Source organism: Rhinatrema bivittatum, chromosome 3, assembly GCF_901001135.1.
Source record: "Rhinatrema bivittatum chromosome 3, aRhiBiv1.1, whole genome shotgun sequence".
Taxonomy (NCBI): domain Eukaryota; kingdom Metazoa; phylum Chordata; class Amphibia; order Gymnophiona; family Rhinatrematidae; genus Rhinatrema; species Rhinatrema bivittatum.
In genome coordinates, this window is record NC_042617.1 from 314,402,429 (window position 1) to 314,425,493 (window position 23,065).

General features: G+C 49.5%; 1 protein-coding gene across 2 annotated transcripts in view; it reads right to left on the minus strand.

Moving 5' to 3' along the window:
• The window catches only part of LOC115087714 (NACHT, LRR and PYD domains-containing protein 3-like), a 70,088-nt gene that overhangs the window by 11,598 nt on the left and 35,425 nt on the right, over nucleotides 1–23,065 (minus strand). For both annotated transcript variants that reach the window (XM_029595222.1, XM_029595223.1), the window contains exons 4-6: nucleotides 20,095–21,781; nucleotides 18,455–18,610; nucleotides 1,305–1,469 (exon numbers count right to left, since the gene is read on the minus strand). In XM_029595222.1, the coding sequence (XP_029451082.1) occupies nucleotides 1,305–1,469; nucleotides 18,455–18,610; nucleotides 20,095–21,781 (2,008 nt within the window). The remainder of the gene's footprint in view (nucleotides 1–1,304; nucleotides 1,470–18,454; nucleotides 18,611–20,094; nucleotides 21,782–23,065) is intronic.

A 23,065-nucleotide genomic window follows, 5' to 3' on the forward strand; every position in this document is an offset into this window, starting at 1 on the left:
TTCCCAAAAAAACCCCCATCCCAACCCTTTAAATTTAATTTACTACAACCCCCCACCCTCCTGACTCCCCCAAGACTTGCCAAAAGTCCCTGGTGGTCCAGCGGGGGTCCTCGAGCGATCTCCTGCATTCGGGCTGTCAGCTGCCGGTATTCAAAATGGCGCCGATAGCTCCTGTGACATAGTAAGGGCAAAGGCTATCGGCGCCATTTTGAATACCGGCAGCCGACAGCCCGAGTTCAGGAGATCGCTCCAGGACCCCCGCTGGACCACCAGGGACTTTTGGCAAGTCTTGGGGGGTCAGGAGGGTGGGGGTTTATTTGTTAGTGATACGTTGTATTCGTGGGGGTTCGCCATATGTTTTGTGACCCCCACGAATACAACGAATATGGCATATAAGTTGCAGATTTCCAATACGTTGCAAACGAATGCACACCCCTATCTATTATTGCTGGTCCCTATGCTATCTCAGAGTCGATCAGTTCCTGTTATGTTTTACTGCTGGCGGTGGGCCTGGCAGGTGACTGCAGACCGAGCAGCACACGTGGCAGGATGCCACTATGCTCACCGCCCCTGGACCTTCCCCTAGGTGCGTGCATCCAAAGTCAGCAGTCTTAAAGGGCCTGTCTGGAAAACTCATGGTGCCCTCGGATGACATCACAATTTGTTGCCCTATAAAAGGGCTCTCCTGACATTTCTTTATTACCACAGCAAGAAGGTCATTTGGTTCTTAGACTTCTGCCTGGTTCCAGTCTTAAGCCTTGCTTGCTCCAGTCTTCAGTCTTGCTTTGATCCAGTTTTCAGCCTTGTCTTCTTCCAAGTCTTTAGCTTCAGCCTCAGACTTGCTCCACGTCAGTCTTCAGCTTCAGTCTCAGCCTTGTTCGGCTTTGGATTTTACCGAAGTCTCAGATTTTTGGACTTTGTCATAGCCTGGCCCGTGCTAAGACTTGTTCGTCTGCCGTTGGTGCAGACCTTAGAACCCTGCCCTCGAGCATGCGTCAATTGCATCACGGCAAGAGAGGCTCATGCTCAAATCGTTTGTAACAGTTCCAACCCCCTCTACTGCTGATCACTAAACAATTTCAGACACATCCAATTTCAGCCCCTTTACTGCCTGTCATTGAGCTAGCTCATAAATACTAAATTCTGGCAGCTTTACTCCTGGTTCTTGAGCTAACAATGAGATACAAAGCCCCTTAACTCTTGATTCCTGAACATTCTTGGTGACTCCCAACCCTATCTTCTTCAATGCTAGACATACTTGCACCTCAACTTTGCCCTTTCTACTTTCTTTTGTCCTTGTTTACCTAAGGGTCTCCAGTTTACAGTGGCCCAGTACATTGGAAAGGCTCTCCAAGAATGAAGACCCGAGTGATGTGTCATGGATCCTGATATCCGTGGGGGAGAAATATGAGTTCAGGCACTGGCAGAAGTCCAGAAAGAATTCCTCTCTCAAATAATAAACTGTCAGCCTGTAAAGGGAGCAGAAAATAAAATCCTTAATTTAGGCAGTAAAATCATTCATAGATAAGGTGATTAGATACATCCAGTTCACGAGAAATAGGCTATGGATCTCTCATTAACTAAATTGTCTTTAGTGTAAGCTCTATGCTAAGATTTAAGGTGAGAGAGTAGTTTGTAGACCATCCCATGCAGGCATCTCCATAGACATTTGCCTGCAACTATAAAATAGGCAATGCAGCAGTGTGGTTTTGTTTTGGCTTTTGAGTTAGAGTTTTGAGAGGAGGAAGTTGCCATACTGGGTCAAATGGAGGGTCGATCAAGCTCAGCATCCTGTTTCTGAGAATGGCCAATCCAGGTTACAATCACCTGGCAAATACCCAAACATTAAATAGATCCCATGCTACTACATTACTCAAAACATGGTGTAAAGCAAGTCGTTTTGATTACATTGAGGACTAGGGCCATGTATGGAGCAGTGAAAGGTTATATTCTAAGAATGGTCTGCATTTGTCCTTGGCCAGAAAGAGGCTACTAAGTGAGAAATTCAGAGCATACACTATCAGGCATTTAAACTAGAAGGAGGGAGTGGAAAAGGTGGCCAATGAAATTGCAATGTCTCCCCAAGCAATTCAGTAATTGGGAGAAGAAAACAAAATCAATCAGCTCAAAGAAACAGAAAGGATGACTAAAAAGAGCAGCAATCCTAGGGAAACAAGTTGGAAAGCTATGACCACAAATACTCATAGTCTAGGCAATAAAATGCAGACCTGCAGGTCTTAATGGTGGAAGCGGACTTGGACATAGTTGCTGTTACAGAGACTTGGTTCATTGATTCTCATGATTGAGATATGACCATCCATGGTTATAACTTGATAAGGAAGAACAGAGAGGACAGAAAAGGGGGAAGAATAGCTCTTTATGTCAAAAACAATATCCAAGCAACTGAATTGCAAGGGACGTGGGGTAGAGAAGAAGCATTATGGACAGTCCTAAAAAAAAGAAGATGGTGCTTCCATTTTTACTGGTGTGGTCTACAGGCCTCTGACTCAAACAGAAGAACTAGACAGAGATCTTGTTGAAGACATCCAAAAGGTGGGAAAGAAGGGAGAAGTTTTGCTTGTTGGAGATTTTAATCTGCAGGATGTAAATTGGAGAATCCCTTCTGCGGAATCTCCCAGAAGTAGAGAGATAGTGGATGCCCTGCAAGGGGCTCTCTTCAAACAAATGGTATTGGAAACCACAAGGGAGGGAGTTATACTCGACCTAGTGCTCATTAATGGGGATAATGTCTCTAATGTCTGGGTGGGTGCCCACCTGAGCACCAGTGATCATCAAATGGAATGATTTGATATCACAAATAGGCTACAAAGATGTCATACGAAGACCCAAGTTTTGAATTTCAAAAATATTGAATTTGCAAAATGGGGATGTACCTGGAGGTAAAGCTAGAAGATTGAAAGAACATGAGAGAGGTGGAATAACAGTGGCCCAAACTTAAAGGAGCAATTACAAAGGCAACAGATCTTTATGTTAGAAAAGTAAACAAAAGTAAGAGGAATAAGAAACTGATCGGGTTTTCAAAGAAGATGGCTGAAAAAAATAAAGGCAAAAAGAACAGCGTTCAAAAAGTATAAAGGAACCCAAAAATTGGAACACAGGAAAGAATATCTGGTGAAACTGAGGGAGACAAAGAAAGAAATCAGGAAAGTAAAAGGTTAGGGGGAAGAAGGGATTGCCAAAGAAGTAAAGCGAGGTGACAAAACATTTTTCAGATATATAAGAGAAAGGGAAAGCTACAAAGTAGTATAGTGAAATTGAAAGGCGATAAAGATCAAAGTGTGGAGAGAGATAAAGAAATGGCAAAAATAGTAAATATTTCAGTTCTGTGTTCACTAAAGAAGACCTTGGAGAAGAACTGTTGCTGGTTGACAAGACTGTAGATGGGGGTGGAGTAGACAAAACTCCGTTTACAGAAGGTAATGTATGGGAAGAGCTAGGAAAACTGAAAGTGGACAAGGCCATGGGGCCGGATGAGGTTCATCCCAGGATACTGAGGGAGCTCAGAGATGTGCTGGTGGGTCCGCTGAATGACCTGTTCAATAGATCCCTGCAAACGGGAGTGGTGGTGCAAGACTGGTGGTGGTCCTGTTTCACAAGAGGAAGCAGAGAGGAGGCCGGTTAGCCTGACATCGGTGGTGGGAAAATTAATGGAGACTCTGCTGAAGGAAAGGATAGTGAACTATCTACAATCCAGTGGGTTGCTCAAACCGAGGTAGCATGGATTCACCAGGGGAAGATCCTGTCAAAAAATATGATTGATTATTTTGATTGAGTGACTAGAGAATTGTATCAGGGAAGAGCACTCGATGTGATTTACTTGGATTTTAGTAAAACGTTTGATACAGTCCTGGACAGGAGGCTTGTAAACAAAATGAGAAACTTGGGAGTGGGTGCTAAGGTAATGGTGTGGATTGTAAACTGGTTGACTGACAGGAGATAATATGTAATGGTAAATGGAACCTACTCTGAAGAAGGAACGATGTTAAGTGGAGTGACACAGAGATCGGTTTTGGGACTGGTTCTGTTCAATATCTTTGTGAGTGATATTGTGGAAGGGATAGAAGTTATGGTTTGTCTATTTGCAGATGATATTAAGATCTGCAACAGAGTGGACATGCCTGAAAGAGTAGAGAAAATGAAAAGTGATTTAAGAAAGCTTGACGATTGGTCGAAGATTTGGCAGCTGGGATTCAATGCCAAGAAGTGTGGAGTCATTCATCTGAAGTGCTGTAATTAAAAAGAGCTGTATATAATAGGGATGTGAATCGTTTTTTGACGATTTAAAATATCGTCCGATATATTTTAAATCGTCAAAAAATCGTTAGGGCCACGATACAATACCAATTCCCCCGATTTATCGTTAAAAAATCGTAAATCGGGGGAAGGGGGAGGGCAGGAAAACCGGCACACTAAAACCCCCTAAAACCCACCCCCGACCCTTTAAATTAAATCCCCTACCCTCCCGAACCCCCCCCCAATGCTTTAAATTACCTGGGGATCCGGCGGTGGTCCAGAACGGCGGCGGTCCGGAACGGCCCCCTCAATAGAATCGTGTTGTCTTCAGCCGGCGCCATTTTTCAAAATGGCCGCCGCAAAATGGCGGCGGCCATAGACAAAAACGATTCGACGGAGGAGGTCATTCCGGACCCCCGCTGGACTTTTGGCAAGTCTTGTGGGGGTCAGGAGGCCCCCCCAAGCTGGCCAAAAGTTTCCTGGGAGTCCAGCGGGGTTCCGGGAGCGATTTCTCGCCGCGAATCGTTTTCGTACGGAAAATGGCGCCGGCAGGAGATCGACTGCAGGAGGTCGTTCAGCGGGGGTTCCGGACCGCCGCTGAATGACCTCCTGCACTCGATCTCCTGCCGGCGCCATTTTCCGTACGAAAACGATTCGCGGCGAGAAATCGCTCCCAGAACCCCGCTGGACTCCCAGGAAACTTTTGGCCAGCTTGGGGGGGCCTCCTGACCCCCACAAGACTTGCCAAAAGTCCAGCGGGGGTCCGGAACGACCTCCTCCGTCGAATCGTTTTTGTCTATGGCCGCCGCCATTTTGCGGCGGCCATTTTGAAAAATGGCGCCGGCTGAAGACAACACAATTCTATTGAGGGGGCCATTCTGGACCGCCGCCGTTCTGGACCACCGCCGGATCCCCAGGTAATTTAAAGCATTTGGGGGGGGGTTCGGGAGGGTGGGGGATTTAATTTAAAGGGTCGGGTGGGTTTTAGGGGGGTTTAGTGTGCCGGCTCACGATTTTAACGATTTTTCACGATAGTTTACACACCCAAACGGCAACAATACGATTCCCTCCCCCTCCCAGCCGAAATCGATCGTTAAGACGATCGAGGACACGATTCACATCTCTAGTATATAATGGGCAGTAAAAGACTAATGGCACGGACTGGGAGAGTGTCTGGTGATCTGAAGGTGTCTGGTGTCTGGTAAAAGTGTCTGGTGATCTGAAGGTGGTGAAGCAATGTGACAAGGTGATAGCTAAGGCTAGAAGAATGCTGGGCTGCATAAAGAGAGGAATATCCAGTAAGAAAAAGGAGATGATGATGCCCTTGTACAGGTCCATGGTAAGGCATCACATAGAGTACTGTATTCAGTACTGGTGCCTGTATCTCAAAAAGGATAGAGATAGGATGGAGGTGGTTCAAAGAATAGCAACCAAAATGATGTGGGGTCAGCACTGGAAAATTTAGGAGGAGAGGCTGAAGGATCTGAATATGTATACCCTGGAAGAGAGGTGCAGGGAAGATATGATACAGACCTTCAGATATCTGAAAGGGTTTAATGATGCATAATCATCAAACATTTTCCATTAGAAAAAAATCAGTAGAACTAGGGGTCATTAAATGAAACTCCAGGGAGGATGACTCAGAACCAACATCAGGAAAAATTTCTTCACGGAGAGGATAGTGAATGCCTGGAAATGCCTTCCAGAGAAGGTGGTGAAGACAAAAACAGTTGAAGAATTCAAAGGGGCATGGGATAAACACTGTGGATCCCTAAAGGCTAGAGGAGAGAAATGAAGAAAAGAGTGCATGGGGGTAACTTGCTGATGCAGCGGTTACTACCCTTAGCCAATAAGCCTTCATACTTTTGAAACAACTCCATCATTCCTCTCTGCTTCAACAGCAGGGGGAAAAGAGCAGTGGCGTAGCTAGACAATTTGGCGCCCGGGACAAGAGACTTCTTCGGCGCCCCCTCCCTCCATCAATGATTTGCATTGAAATCGGTGCTATTTTTTGCACTCATTTTTATGAGCGTGCGTGCAAATAAGATAATTTCAAAACAGCTGATGAATAGAATATCCAATAATTAATGATTAATGCAAATTTTGAAAGCTTTACCAAACACCAATAAAATATTTCAAACAGCAGACACATCACATACTACCCAATAATTAAAATGGTAGTCAATCAAGAAAAATGAACTTAAAAAGCCACCTTTACTTACCCTCTCCAGGAGTTCTCCTCTTAAAATTTAGTAATTTCATCTTTCATCCAACTTTTCAACAAAATCAGCACAAAAGTTGAGGTATATGTATTATCACACTTCATTTTTTTAAACTGGCAGATTCCTTTCTCACATACACTCACACACAGAAGCTCCATTCCTTTCTTACATATACATCACATCACATACACATACAAACACACACACACACACACACAGAAAGAAGATCGGCGCAGCCGGTCTAGCTGATCATGTGGCCGAAGAAAGGAAGATCGGTGCAGCCGGAGACCAGCCCCTGAGACTTAAGGGGTGCCGCGGCAGGCAGCCAGCCCCCAACTCTCCCTGCCTCCCCCCCAGTGCCACCCTCCCGACGCCCCCCCTGGTGGTCCAGCGGAGGGCCCGGGAGCGATCTGTCGCTCCCGGGGCCTCGGCTGCCACTAAGCAAAATGGCGCCGGTGGCCTTCAGCCCCTGTCACATGGTAGGGGCTAAAGGTCACCGGCACCATTTTGCTTAGTGGCAGCGGAGGCCCCGGGAGCGACAGATCGCTCCCGGGACCTCTGCTGGACCACTAGGTGGGCGTCGGGAGGGTGGCACTGGGGGGGAGGCAGGGCAAGTCGGGAGCTGGCTGTCTGCCGCGGCACCCCCTAAGTCTCGGCGCCCTAGGCACAGGCCTAGCTCGCCTAGTGGTTCCGCCGGCCCTGAGGCAGAGCCAGGCGTTTTGGCGCCCCCTTAGACCCGGCGCCCGGGGCGGCCGCCCACCCCTCGCTACGCCACTGGAAAAGAGGAACTGGATTCAGACAGCAACCTACAAGGTCCCCGTTTTTTACGACCTGGGGAAACAAATAAGCATGGGGGGTAAACTTGCCGATGCGGCTGTTACTACTCTTAACCAATAAGCCTGATACTTTTAATGCAACTCCAACATTGCTCTCTGCTTCAACGGCAAGAGGTAACAGGGAATTGGATTCAAACAGCAACCAGCAAGGGCCTTGACTTTTACGGTCCAGGAAACTGATAAGTATGGGGCAGCAGATACTACCATAAGTTTGCTGGGCAGACTGAATGGACTGTGTGATCCTTTTCTGTCATCATTTCTATGTTTCTATGTAAATTCGTTTTGAAAATCTGCAGGCAATTGACCCGGTATGTGCACAGATTAACTCACTGTTATGCCTGTCGGTCGCAGAAGGCTGCGACCACGTTTACTCACATCCTGCACCGTCCTGCTTCCCTCTCCAGGCCTGATCGCGGCACAGGCTAGTCTTTGCAGCCACGTTCCCCATGACTCCTCAAGACACCGCTGCTCTCCACGCCGACTCTGGGCCTTCCAAGGCATGCATGCGCGCCACCGGACCCTCTTTTAAAGTCTCTTCGGCGGAAACATCAGGGGCGTCCTGGATTGATGACGTCATTACATCAGAATACTTATGCTCCACCTTCTCCCTCAGCTAGCCGACTTGGCAATGAGTTCCATTACTTCTCTACGAGCTCCTGTGACTGCCATTCCTGTGGTGAAACTATTGGACCTTGGACTCTGGACCCTGCCTGGTACCCGCTCCTTGGGGGCCAGCGTGCGCCCTCTACGGAGACTTGGTCTCCTGGCCTCCCCTGGCCCTGCGCTTTCCAGTAAGTCCTATCCTGCTGGCTCCCCACTCCTCGGGATCGCCTCTGGGAACACCTTCTCCACTTGGGAGTTCTACCTCTGTGCTTCCCCGCTAATCGGGGTAGTGCCCACGTTCTATGCTGTGACTGCCAGCGCTTCCCCGCTCCTCGGGGTAGTGCCCACGTTCTATACTTTGGGCTACCGGTGCTTCCCCGCTCCTTGGAGCAGCATCCTTGATTCTACCACCAGTCACTGCCAGTGTCTCCCGCTCCTCGGGCTGCCCTACGTCATCATCTGGAGACCTGACTCAGGCTTCCCTGCTCCGCGGGCAGGCCTACGTCATCGCATCAGTACCTCCTTCTCTGTGCAGCTCCGCCCCGGGGTTCCCTTCCTGAATACCTCCTGCACATCCTGTATCATGCTCCCCGTGCTGTGGGACTGCCTAGTGCCATCTCCTCCGGAGGTCTCTGCCCAGCCTGCTACGAACTGTGGGGATCCCTCCTTGCTGTGTCTCCTGCCCCGCTCCTCAGTACCTCTCCACAGTCCCTACCAGAACTCTCCACTGTGCCTGTCCTCGCTCCTGATGGTGTAGACCTGTGGGGCTCCTCCCCACAGTAACAACACTCACCTCCGGCACTCTATGCCATCCCTGGCCTAGCACAAAGGATCAGCGAACAGCAAAAACTTTTGGAGTCTCTGGCAGCTGCCATAGAAACATAGAAACATAGAAATGACGGCAGAAGAAGACCAAATGGCCCATCCAGTCTGCCCAGCAAGCTTCACACACTTTTTTCTCTCATACTTATCTGTTTCTCTTAGCTCTTGGTTCTATTTCCCTTCCACCCCCACCATTAATGTAGAAAGCAGTGATGGAGCTGCATCCAAGTGAATATCTAGCTGATAAGTTAGGGGCAGTAGGGGTAGTAACCGCCGCAACAAGCAAGCTACACCCATGCTTGTTTGTTTTACCCAGACTATGTTATACAGCCCTTATTGGTTGTTTTTCTTCTCCCCTGCTGTTGAAGCAGGGAGCTATGCTGGATATGCTTGAAGTATCAGTTTATTCTTCTCCCATGCTGTTGAAGCAGAGAGCCATGCTGGATATGCATCGAAAGTGAAGTATCAGGCACATTTGGTTTGGGGTAGTAACCGCCGTAACAAGCCAGCTACTCCCCGCTTTGTGAGTGCGAACCCTTTTTTCTTCTCCCCTGCCGTTGAAGCAGAGAGCTCTGCTGGATGTGTGTAGTATCAGTTTTTTCTTCTCCCCTGCCGTTGAAGCAGAGAACTATGCTGTATTTGCATAGAAATTGAAGTAACAGGCTTATTTGGTTTGGGGTAGTAATCGCCGTAACAAGCCAGCTACTCCCCCCTTTGTGAGTGCAGATCCTTTATTCCACATTTCCTCTTGCTGTTGAAGCTAGAATGATGTTGGAGTCACAGTAAGCATGTGTACGTTTATTGAATAAGGGTATTGTCTCCAGGCATTAGCCATCATTCTGGCGAGTCACCCACTCTTCATTGGCGGCCTCTTGACTTTATGGATCCACAGTGTTTATCCCACGCCCCTTTGAAGTCCTTCACAGTTCTGGTCTTCACCACATCCTCCGGAAGGGCATTCCAGGCATCCACCACCCTTTCCGTGAAGAAATACTTCCTAACATTGGTTCTGAATCTTCCTCCCTGGAGCTTCAAATCGTGACCCCTGGTTCTGCTGATTTTTTTCCTACGGAAAAGGTTTGTCGTTGTCTTTGGTTCATTAAAACCTTTCAAGTATCTGAAAGTCTGTATCATATCGCCTCTGCTCCTCCTTTCCTCCAGGGTGTACATATTTAGATTCTTCAATCTCTCCTCGTACGTCATCCGATGAAGATCCTCCACCTTCCTGGTCGCCCTTCTCTGTACTGCTTCCATCTTGTCTTTGTCTTTTTGTAGATACGGTCTCCAGAACTGAACACAGTACTCCAGGTGAGGCCTCACCAAGGACCTGTACAAGGGAATAATCACTTCCCTTTTCTTACTCGATATTCCTCTCTCTATGCAGCCCAGCATTCTTCTGGCTTTTGCTATAGCCTTGTCGCATTGTTTCACAGACTTCATATCATTTGACACTATCACCCCAAGGTCCCTCTCCTGCTCTGTGCACATCAGCCTTTCCCCCCCATCGAATACAGTTCATTCGGGTTTCCACTCCCCATATGCATGACTTTGCACTTCTTGGCATTGAATCTCAGCTGCCATATCTTCGACCACTCCTCCAGTTTCCTTAGATCCCGTCTCATTCTCTCCACTCCTTCCGGCGTGTCCACTCTGTTGCAGATCTTAGTGTCATCTGCGAAAAGACAAACCTTGCCTTCTATCCCGTCCGCAATGTTGCTCACAAAGATATTGAACAGGACCGGTCCCAACACCGATCCTTGCGGTACACCACTTAAAACCGCTCTCTCTTCAGAGAAGGTTCCATTTACCATCACACATTGTCTTCTGTCCGTCAACCAATTTGCAATCCAGGTCACCACCTCGGCACTCACTCCCAAGCTTCTCGTTTTATTCATCAGTCTCCTGTGCGGAACCGTGTCAAAAGCTTTGCTGAAATCCAAGTATATGATATCGAGCGCTCTTCCTCGATCCAATTCCTTGGTTACCCAGTCAAAAAAGTCAATCAGATTTGTCTGACAGGATCTTCCCCTGGTGAATCCATGTTGCCTCTGGTCCATCAATTCTCCGGACTGTAGATAGTTCACTATTCTCTCTTTCAGCAGTGACTCCATTACTTTTCCCACCACCGAAGTGAGGCTGACTGGTCTGTAGTTGCCAGCCTCCTCCTTGTTCCCACTCTTGTGAAGCGGGACCACCACCGCTCTTCTCCAATCACTCGGCACCACTCCCGTTTCTAGGGATAAGAACATAAGAACATAAGAAATTGCCATGCTGGGACAGACCAAGGGTCCATCAAGCCCAGCATCCTGTTTCCAACAGAGGCCAAAAACCAGGCCATAAGAACCTGGCAATTGAACAGGTCACACAGTGGAGCCGCCAGAACATCTCTGAGCTCCCTCAATATCCTTGGATGAATCCCATCAGGCCCCATGGCATAGACAACCTGAGCACTCGTTTAGACGCTACCGTGACTGCCACCACGATGTCTATCAAGCTCAATACCTCCACCTCTACGCCGGTCCCTGAACCGACTGTGCCCTTGCTGGCACCTCCACGCTTTTCAGGGAACCCTCTTATGTGCAGGGTTTTCTTGAATCAATGCAATATGCACTTCTCTCTGCAACCAGCATACTTCCCAGATGTGATCACTAAGAGGAGTAGCCTAGTGATTAGAGTAGTGGGCTAGGAGCCAAGAGACCAGGGTTCAAGTCCCACTGTTGCTCCTTGTGACCTTGGCCAAGTCACTTTACCTTCCATTGCCTCAGGTACAAACTTAGATTGTAAGCCCTCTGGGGATAGGGAATTACCTACAGTACCTGAATGTAATCCACACTGAAGTGCTGAAAAAAGTGCAAAAAGCAGAAAAAAAAATCCTTTCCCTATTCGATGGTAAGGCCTTGGCCTGGGTGTCACCCTTCTTGGAGTGAGCTGACCCTGTCCTTCGAGATCTCCCAGGATTCCTGGTCCTGTTTCAGTCCTTCTTCGAAGACCCTGGCTATAGAGACATTTCCTGATCATCTCTTCTTCATCTCCAACAAGGCTCTCATCCATTCATACATTATTGAAATTGGGACTCCCACTGTCAGCACTCCATCTTCCACGAAAGTTTGAGCCCTCAGATTAAGGATGAGTTGGCGGCCGGTGAATTGCCCTCATCTTTGATAGACCTCACTGGGCGTATTGACCGTCGCCTACAAGAACTCTCTCAGGAGTCCTGAGTGTCCCGGAAGTCTACCTCAGGCTCATCTCGAACCTGATGTCCTTCGTCTCCCACAGTGAACACTTCGCAGAGTCCAGCAGAGGAAGAACCCATGCAGATGGGTCAGAGCAGACTTTCTCCAAGGAAACGATGACATTGCCAGTAATACAGCCTCTGCCTGTACTGCTGCCAACCCGGCTATGCCATTGCATCTTGTCCGGTCCATCCGCGAAACTCCCAGGTCTAGGCTCTGCTGGAGGACTCCTCCTAGGCCTGACTTCACCGTCTCCTCCATTAACTGTTCCCGTGTCCATTAAGATGGGAAACCAGGAGTTTCACACCTTGGCATTGGTGGTCTCCGGGGCTGGTGGGAATTTCATATTGAAACAACTCGCAGAACACTTGTGGATTCCTACCATCCGTTCTCTGGTGCCCTTGCTCCTCTCATCGATCCATGGTGAACCTCTCCCGGGAGAAGTTACCCACACCATGGCCCCTATTCAGCTATGCACTGGGACCCTGTATGTGGAAACCATTTCTTTCTATATCTTGGACAAGACTATCCATCCTGTAATTTTGAGACTGCCCTGGCTACAGCAGCACACTCCGCAGTTCAACTGGGCCACCTTACAGCTCTCTCATTGGGGCCCCCTCCTGCTATGAAAACTGCCTAGAGTCTGTCTCTCCGCTGCCTTGTATGACTACCTCGTCCTCGCTTCCCGGCCTTCCGCCGCAATATGCCTCATTTTCCGATGTGTTCTCTAAGAAGGCCGCGGATACTCTACCCCCTCACCGCTCCTATGACTGCACAATAAATTTTCTGCCTAACACAGAGCCTCTCGGGGTAGAATCTATCCTCTCTCGCAATCAGAGACCCAAACCATGTCCGAATATATCCGTGAGAACATGACCAAAGGGTTCATTCAGCCCTCCAAGTCTCCCGCCGGAGCAGGTTTTTTCTTTGTAGAGAAGAAAGATGGCTCCCTCCTTCCCTGCATCGATTACCAAGGCCTAAATGAAATCACGCTCAAGGATCGCTACCCACTGTCTCTTATCTCTGAGCTTTTCGACAGGCTTCAAGGAGCAAAAATCTTCTCAAAATTGAATCTCCGCGGAGCGTACAATCTGGTCCGGATCCGCGAGGGCGACGAGTGGAAGACCACCTTTAACACGCGTGACGGCCATTTCGAGTACCTCGTGATGCCCTCCAGGCTTTGCAACGTGCCCGCAGTATTTCAAAACCTGATGAATGAGGTCTTCAGAGATATGCTTTACCAGTGCATAGTCGTATACCTCGATGACATCCTAGTCTTCTCGCAAGACCTTCAAACCCATCGCTAGGATGTCTCTCGTGTCCTCTAGTGCCTGCGAGATAACCAACTTTTTGCCAAGCTTGAGAAGTGCTCCTTCGAGCAAGAGGCTGTTCCTTTTCTAGGCTACATGGTGTCCAGCCAGGGGTTTCAAATGGACCCTCAGAAATTAAAGAGCATCCGTGATTGGCCTCAACCTACGGGCCTCAAGGCACTCCAGAGATTCCTTGGCTTCGCCAATTACTGTTGCTCCTTTATTCACCACTATTCCACCCTGACATGACACGCAAGGGGTCCAACCCCTCTCAGTGGTCCCCCGAAGCCATGACCATCTTTCAGGACCTAAAGTCTGCCTTCTTCAAGGAACCTTGTCTCTGCCACCTGGACCCTACACAGCCGTTTGTCATCGAGGATGACGCCTCTGACGTTGGAGTAGGAGCCGTACTGAGTCAATACTCAACTACCCATACACTATACCCTTGTTCTTTTTTTCCCGGCGCTTCTCGCCAGCGGAACGCAATTTCACCATTGGGGAAAAAGAACTGCTGGCCATCAAACTGGCCTTTGAAGAATGATGACCTTGGCTCGAGGGAGCTCAACACCAGATCACCGAATACACGGATCATAAAAACCTCGAGTATCTACATCATGCTCAGCATTTAAACCATCGCCAGGCCCGTTGGTCCCTCTTCTTTACCCGATTCAATTTCATATTGTGTTACCGCTCAGGCAATAAAAATGGTAGTGCAAACACGCTTTCCAGGTCTTTTGTCACAGAGGACATGCCTGATACCCCGTGGCACATAATAGACCCTGCCAAGGTCATTCTCTCCACCACCTATCCAGTGCTACCGAGGAAGACAGTAGTTCCTTGCCAGTTATGAAGGAGGGTGCTGCAATGGGCCCACAACTCTTTGACCACAGGACATCCAGGCCAATCCCAAACTCTCTCCACTCTGCAGCGGTACTACTGGTGGCCTACCATACGAAAGGATACCCAAGCTTATGTTGAGTCCTGTCCTACGTGCGCCCATCATAAACCTCCAGCAGGAAAACCCTGGGGACTCTTGCAACCACTCCCCATTCTGAGCGAGCCTTGGACGCATATCACAATGGGCTTTATAGTGGATTTGCCTGTCTCCAAAGGTAACAATACCATTTGGGTAACTGTCGACCGTTTCTCCAAAATGGCCCACTTCGTGGCTCTGCCTGGTCTACCTTCGGCACCTCAGCTCGCCAAACTGTTCAAAAGAACAGTTTGGCGAGCTGAGTATATGCTTGGGCCTCCCCAAGCATATACTCTCGGACCATGGAGTCTAATTCAACGCACGCTTCTGGAGATCCCTCTGCAAGAAATTCAGTATTTCATTAGATTTCACCTCGGCTTACCATCTTCAAGCCAATAGCCAAACAGAGAGGACTACCAGGAACCTAAAACAATTCTTGCGAGCCTACGTGAGACTCCAGCAGAATGATTGGGCCGAAATTCTTCCATGGGCGGAATTCGAACTAAACTCCCATCAGTCCACCTCCACCAGTTTGTCTCCAGTCCAGGTGGTCTATGGTCGCAGCCATTACTACCGCTCCCAATCCCACTCCCGCTCCCGCTGTCAGTGGCATCACCAGCAGCTCAAGTGATTGCTCAAGAATTGCATCAATTGTGGCGTAACACCCAACGGCTGCTCCAGCAGGATGCCCAGAGATCGAAGAAGGCCTTTGACGCACATCATCGAGAAGCACCCCAGTTCCAACCCGGGGATAAGATATGGCTCAGTACCAAATTCATCTGACTCAAGCTGCCCTCAGCTCGCTTTGCCCACAGATATATCGGCCCCTTTCCGGTGCTCCACTGTCTGGCTCCTGTTACCTACCAACTCGAGCTACCTTCCTCACTCAAGATACACAATGCCTTCCACGTTTCACTATTAAAACCTTTGGTTCTCTCAGGATTTTCTAAAAAACCACCGGACCCTCAACCGCTGTACTCGGAGGCAGATCAAGTCCGATATGTCCTGGACATTAGAAAATGAGGAAGAAAATGGGAGTATCTCCTCTCATGGGAGGGCTTTGGGCCTGAGGAGAACAGCTGGGAGCCTCTGGCCAACATCCTGGACAAGGATCTCATTCGGCAGTTCCATGCCAAGCATCCTCGCAAACCCAAACCCCCTGGGGGGGGGGTCTTAAGAGGGAGGGTACTGTTATGCCCATCGGTCGCAGATGGCTGCGACCACGTTTACTCACATCCTGCACCGTCCTGCTTCCCTCTTCAGGCCTGCTCACAGCGTGGGCTAGTCTTTGCCGCTGCGTTCCCCATGGCTTCTCATGGTGGTCAAGACGCCGCCACTCTCCACGCCGACTCCGGGCCTTCCTAGGCGTGCGCCACCGAAGCCTCTTAAAGTCTCTTCGGCAGGAACCTCAGAGGCGTCCCAGATTGATGACGTCATTACATCAGAGTACTTAAGTTCCACCTTCTCCCTTACAGGTCGATACAGTAAAGTGTGCTCCGTCGGAGCGCACTGTCAGCCTGCTCTGGACGCGTATTTTCCCTTACCCCTTATTCAGTAAGGGGAGGAAAACACGCGGCCCACCCGCGGCACATAATAGCGCCCTCAACATGCAAATGCATGTTGATGGCCCTATTAGGTATGCGCGCGGGATCCAGTAAGTAAAATGTGCAGCCAAGCCGCACATTTTACTCTAAGAAATTAGCGCCGACCCAAAGGTCGGCGCTAATTTCTTCCGGCACCAGGAAAGTGCACAGAAAAGCAGTAAAAACTGCTTTTCTGTGCACCCTCCGACTTAATATCATAGCGATATTAAGTCGGAGGTCCCCAAAAGTAAAAAAAAGTAAAAAAATAAAAAATTTGAATTCGGCCCGCGGCTGTCGGGCCGAAAACCGGACGCTCAATTTTGCCGGCGTCCGGTTTCCGAGCCCGTGGCTGTCAGCGGGCTCGAGAACCGACACCGGCAAAATTGAGCGTCGGTTGTCAAACCCGCTGACAGCCGCCGCTCCAGGCCAAAAGGAGGCGCTAGGGACGCGCTAGTGCCCCTAGCGCCTCCTTTCCCTCGTTTGCACCGCGTCGCCTAATTTGCATGCTGGAGCATACTGGATAGCTCGCACCGGCAAAGGGCCGGTGCGTGCGCCAGGAGAGCGGGCGTTCGTCCGCTCTCCCGCGGTTTTACAGTATCGGGCTGTTAGCTAGCTGAATTGGCAACGAGTTCCATTACTTCTCTACGAGCTCCTGTGACTGCCGTTCCTGTGGTGACACTATTGGACCTTGGACTCTGGACCCTGCCTAGTACCAACTCCTCGGGGGCCATGTGGCCTCTACGGAGACTTCGTCTCCTGGCCTCCCCCGCTCCTCGGGCTGGCCCTTCACCTTCCAGTAAGTCCTATCCTGCTGGCTTCCCACTCCTCAGGACCGCCTTTGGGAACACCTTCACCACTTGGGAGTTCTACCTCTGTGCTTCCCCGCTAATCGGGGTAGTGTCCACGTTCTATGCTGTGACTGCTAGCGCTTCCCCGCTCCTCGGGATAGTGCCCACGTTCTATACTTTAGGCTACCGGTGCTTCCCCGCTCCTCGGGGCAGCATCCTTGATTCTACTACCGGTCACTGCCAGTGTCTCCCGCTCCTCGGGCTGCCCTACGTCATCATCTGGAGACCTGACTCAGGCTTCCCTGCTCCGCGGGCAGGCCTACGTCATCGCATCAGTACCTCCTTCTCTGTGCAGCTCCGCCCCGGGGTTCCCTTCCTGAATACCTCCTGCACATCCTGTATCATGCTCCCCGTGCTGTGGGACTGCCTAGTGCCATCTCCTCCGGAGGTCTCTGCCTAGCCTGCTACGAACTGTGGGGATCCCTCCTTGCTGTGTCTCCTGCCCCGCTCCTCAGTACCTCTCCACAGTCCCTACCAGAACTCTCCACTGTGCCTGTCCTCGCTCCTGATGGTGTAGACCTGTGGGGTTCCTCCCCACAGTAACAACACTCACCTCCGGCACTCTATGCCATCCCTGGCCTAGCACAAAGGATCAGCGAACAGCAAAAACTTTTGGAGTCTCTGGCAGCTGCCATAGACAACCTGAGCACTCGTTTAGACGCTACCGTGACTGCCACCACGATGTCTATCAAGCTCAATACCTCCACCTCTACGCTGGTCCCTGAACCGACTGTGCCCTTGCTGGCACCTCCACGCTTTTCAGGGAACCCTCTTATGTGCAGGGTTTTCTTGAATCAATGCAATATGCACTTCTGTCTGCAACCAGCATACTTCCCAGATGTGATCACTAAGAGGAGTAGCCTAGTGATTAGAGTAGTGGGCTAGGAGCCAAGAGACCAGGGTTCAAGTCCCACTGTTGCTCCTTGTGACATTGGCCAAGTCACTTTACCTTCCATTGCCTCAGGTACAAACTTAGATTGTAAGCCCTCTGGGGGTGTCTCCCGCTCCTCGGGCTGCCCTACATCATCTTCTGGAGACCTTACTCAGGCTTCCCTGCTCCGTGGGCGGGCATATGTCATTGCATCAGTACCTCCTTCTCTGTGCGGCTCCGCCCCCTGGGGTTGTCTTCCTAAATACATCCTGCACATCCTGTATCACGATCCCTGTGCTGTGGGCCTGCCTAGCACCATCCCCTCTGGAGGTCTCTGCCCAGGAACTGTTTTCTAGCTTGCAACGAACTGTGGGGATCCCTCCTTGCTGTGTCTCCTGTCCTGCTCTTCGGGACCTCTTCACAGTCCCTACCAGAACTCTCCGCTGTGCCTGACCTCGCCTCCCGACAGTGTAGACCTGTGGGACTCCTCCCCACAGGTAGTAACAACACTCACCTTGGGCCAAGGCTGCACAAACCCACTAACCACCATTACATTCACACATGGTTCCGCCTGCTCTTTGGATGGGTGTAACTTGAACACTGCATGCTCTTTAAAATCAAAATGTTTTGAGCATGAGTCTCAACGCCACCTCCTGAAATGCCTCTCACCAGTTTATGTAAAAAATTACACATGAAGCGTGCATGTGTAATTTTACATGTGTATCATTCCCGCCATTTTCTAAATGGCCATTTCTAAAGGTAGTCCCCAGTGCTGCGCCAAGCGAACAGCCAACCCTTTGTCAGCCTGTCATGTTCATGGGCACTCAAGTACCTAAAGGTACAGTTATGTGCTTTAATTGCAGAAGTCACTTTGAAAATCGCTCTTTTAGTGAACATACCTGCATTTTCCTGGTTTCTGAGCAGCCTGGCAGAATAACAGAACCCCATCCCCTTGCGGTTCTCCTTCCAATGTGATGTCCCATAGACAAAGTTTTGAAGATAGGTAGGTACACAAGTACTTAGCAAACTCCTCACTAAGCTTCTGGGCTGACAGCCTGCAAGTCAAGGGAGAGTAGATGAGTAACTGTGAGGGAGAAAGTTTGAAATAGCATCCAGAGTTTTCTTGTGACCCTCACTTCAGTGGTTAGTCAGTGATACATAGCCCCAAAGCATTCTAAAGATTTGAAAGGTATGGCACTTTTGCTACTATTTTTAATATATACTAGCTATGTGGAGGTTAGTCTTACTCTAATTTACTTGCTGTGGAGCATCAAGTACTTTGAAGAAATAATAAGCATTAGTTAGGACTGTGTGAAAGGGCTATGTCTTTGTCACACATCCTGCTATTAAACAGTAGTACTGAGTAGAAGTGCTGAGTGTTCCTGTAATAGGGATGTGAATCGTTTTTTGACGATTTAAAACAATCGTCAGATATATTTTTAAAAAATCGTTAGAGCCACGATACAATAGCAATTCCCCCGATTTATCGTCAAAAAATCGTAAATCGGGGGAGGGGGGAGGGGGCAGGGGAGAGGGCGGGAAAACCGGCACACCAAAACAACCCTAAAACCCACCCCGACCCTTTAAAACAAATCCCCCACCCTCCCGAACCCCCCCAAAATGTTTTAAATTACCTGGGGTCCAGTGGGGGGGTCCCGGCGCGATCACCCGCTCTCTGGCCACGGCTGCGTTAATAGAAATGGCGCCGGTGGCCCTTTGCCCTTATCATGTGACAGGGCAAAGGTAGCGCCGGCGCCATTTTGGTTCCTGGCTCCTGACGTCACGAGTGCAGGAGATCGCTCCCGGACCCCCAGGGACTTTTGGCCAGCTTGGGGGGGCCTCCTGACCCCCACAAGACTTGCCAAAAGTCCAGCGGGTGTCCGGGAGCGACCTCCTGCATGCGGGCCGTATTGCCAATGACATAGTGAGGGCAAAGGTAGCGCCGGCGCCATTTTGAATATTGGCAATACGGCCCGCGTGCAGGAGGTCGCTCCCGGACCCCCGCTGGACTTTTGGCAAGTCTTGTGGGGGTCAGGAGGCCCCCCTAAGCTGGCCAAAAGTCCCTGGGGGTCCAGCGGGGGTCCGGGAGCGATCTCCTGCACTCGTGACGTCGGGAGCCAGGAACCAAAATGGCGCCGGCGCTACCTTTGCCCTGTCACATGATAAGGGCAAAGGGCCACCGGCACCATTTCTATTAACACAGCCATGGCCAGAGAGCGGGAGATCGCTCCGGGACCCCCCCACTTGACCCCAGGTACTTTAAAACATTTTGGGGGGGGTTCGGGAGGGTGGGGGATTTGTTTTAAAGGGTCGGGGTGGGTTTTAGGGTTGTTTTGGTGTGCCGGTTTTCCCGCCCTCCCCCCTCCCCCGATAAAACGATTTTTTAACCAAAAAAACTAAGACGATCAGATTTCCCCCCCCCACCCTCAGCCAAAATCGATCGTTAAGACAATCGATCACACAATTCTCATCCCTATCCTGTAACATATCTATCCAGGAAATAGGAGAAACATAGATAGTGATTTTAAAATTTTCTTACTTCAGGTTCTGACACCTGTGTAACTCAGGCAGCAATATCTCCACCTCTTTTTGACCCAAAGGTACATCAGGTAGGTTCAGCTGATCCAGACATGGGCAGCACGAGAGACAAAATTTCAGAACTGAGCAGTCTCGCCGACCTAAGGTTGCTCTGCTGAGGTCCAAGGTCTTGATCTCATTTAGGGCTTGTGTAACTGATGGCTCATGCTGAAGTTCGTATAGGCAGTGCAGGAGCTCTCGTTGGAAATATCCATCCATGTCTGTGCTGGAGGCTTTCTTCACCCAACAGAGAAGATCTTCCTTGAGATGGGGCACAGAGGGAGTGTCTGTTAATTTTCTCAGCATAGCTCTGGCCTTTTGCTCACCCAAGCCAAAGAGAAAACGCACAATGCGGACTTTGTGAGGGTCTCTGGTCATAAGTGCCTCCTGAAGGAGCTCCCTGATCTCCTTCTCTTTGCTAGTACTGCTGAAATAATACAGTGCAGCAATAAACTCTTGCACAATTGTGTGTGTGAAGCCATACTGGGCCTCTGGGATGATCTTTTTCTCAAAGATACTGTTAAGGAAGATGGACTGGACCTTCTCAGGTAAGTCTTGTTGTAGTTGGCGCATCTCCTCTTGGTCAAAGCTGAACTGCCGTTTCCTAATTCCATGCAGGGCCAAAAGTCCGAGCTTCTCCAAGACACTATGATACTGCTTCTGGAACTCAGGGCAGTGGTTTCTCAGCAGAGTAATCACAAATGACAAGAAAACTTGGGTCGTGGTGTTTGCTGTCCTGAGATTGCCCTTATCATCAGTGTCTGACATTATTGCAGTGCAGACAACCCACGACAAGGCTGGAATGAAACACATCGTAAGGATTGCTTCATTGTCTTGGATATGCTCATAGATCTTTATAGCTCTCTCCCTATCAGGAACCAACTTGGTAAAATAATCCTTAATCCCTTCTTCTAGGAAGCCTAGTACCTCTGCTGAAAAGTCAACCAAGGTAAACTCATCTTCTACATGGTGCAAACAGAGAGACCGAGTAGTGAGAAGAATCTTGGCATTCTGGATCACAGCATGGTCTCTTTTCAAAAGCTTGGCAATGGTGACTGCAATTGGCCAGTGTTGACTTCGGACATTGTAGGAACTTTCCTCAGTCAGATACCCAAAAAGTTCATCCACTCCATCCACAAGAAAGAGCAGCTTGTCTGGACACTTCAGAGCCTTCTGGAGAACAGCCATAGGTACACTGATAGTGTGTCGAAGCAGCTCAGACAAGGTCACCTCATCTTTCTTCTTCAGGAGTTCCTTGCAATCAATATAAAAGACAAAGTCAAACAAGTCCTGGTAGATTTTTTCTGAGGCCCAGTCCAGGAGGATTTTACGAAGGGTGTAAGTCTTCCCTGTACCGGCAGCTCCATGGAGTAGGATGGTCTGTGGTGCTCTCCCTCCTTTATCTGCATCAAACAAGTTCTTAATGTTCATCTGCTCTGGGTCTTCTTCATGCAGGCTGGACATCTGTTGGAAGCAGCCAACGCCACTAGATCTGCGCAGCTCCTGGCGTTCCTTACCCCAGAACTTTCTAATAATCAGCAGCTCAGTATAAATGGCCTCCAGGTCCTCCAGCTCCCCCGGGATGGCACTGGGAAGTCTGATCTTGTCATACCTTTCCTTCACGAGACGCTTATAGATAGCCTTGTCCTCTAAAAATGGGAGCAATGAATAAGGTGAGTAACCATGTATTATAATTCATCAGTAAGACAGGATGACATAAGAAAAGGAATTTTGTAGGAAGTGTGGATCCTATAATAATGCAGGCAGTATGGGATCATTCATACCTCACATATAGCTGTAGTACCAGAGAGCATTATGGGGAGTATGTGGCCCTGTGATGAAGTCTATTTTTATCATAAGAAAAAAGAGAACAGATAGCAAGAGGGCAATTATCAGCAGTGGAGTTGCAAGTGTATTTTTAAAGGGAAAATCCCAGAGGATTTCCCTTTAAACTTCACAGACCAACTGGTACCAGAGGGAAGTTTTTCCCCCACATACTTTGCAGATGCAAAACTTTATGGGGATCTGTTTAATGTTTAATGATTGGCCACTGTTGGAAACAGGATGCTGGGCTTGATGGGCCCTCGGTCTGACCTAGTATGGCAACGTCTTATGTTCTTATGCTAGGAAAATCAGAAGGAAGCAGGCACAGGGCATTTCAGAATGGAATTCCCACATATACTTCCGCTGGCCTGCCCCAGGTCTGCCCCTCTCCTCTCCGCCCCCAGACCACCTATGTTCCCCAGGGGGAAAGGTATATGTGCTAATGGCAGTGCACATACTTTTCCTCAATGAGGACCCAAGGTAATTTTCAAAAGCGATTTTCCACGGAAATCCCTTTGAATACTGTCCACCAAAGGGTTATGGCTGAGAAAAATAACACTGCAAATATGCTTTCCTTAGGCCTCTCCCCCTCCCCCCACCTTCCCCAGGAGACTTTTGTAAAGCCAGTAAAAAAAAGTCAGCTGTCAGTAAAAAGCCATCAGGCTATCAGTTAAAATGTTTCCCTACAATCACTCCTGGCATGAAGCAATTTCACATGGGGGGAAAAAAAAATTCCACTGTGTTCCCCTGGCAGGCGGAGAATCCACAAGCAACCTATGCAAGCACAGCCTCGTCAGAGCAATGCTGAAGAGCGAGCCCGGAGGGCCAAAGCCCACATTCTCCTGGTTTGGTTGCGGACGTTCTGGCCAGGATCGAGGGCGGGGAGGGGGGATTAAGAGAGGCGGGGTAGGGGCAGCGTCAGAGGGAGGGATGCCAGTCCAATAGAAGGGAAGGATCGTGTGGAGAGGGCCGCCTCGTACACACACACAATTTTTGCTTTGCTGGGAGGGAGGAGGATGGCAGGGCGATAGCCGCCCCACATTTCAAATTTACACGGGGTAAAGTGGGAGAGGACTTAGGCAGCTCGGGCAGATTTTCAGCACCAGCCG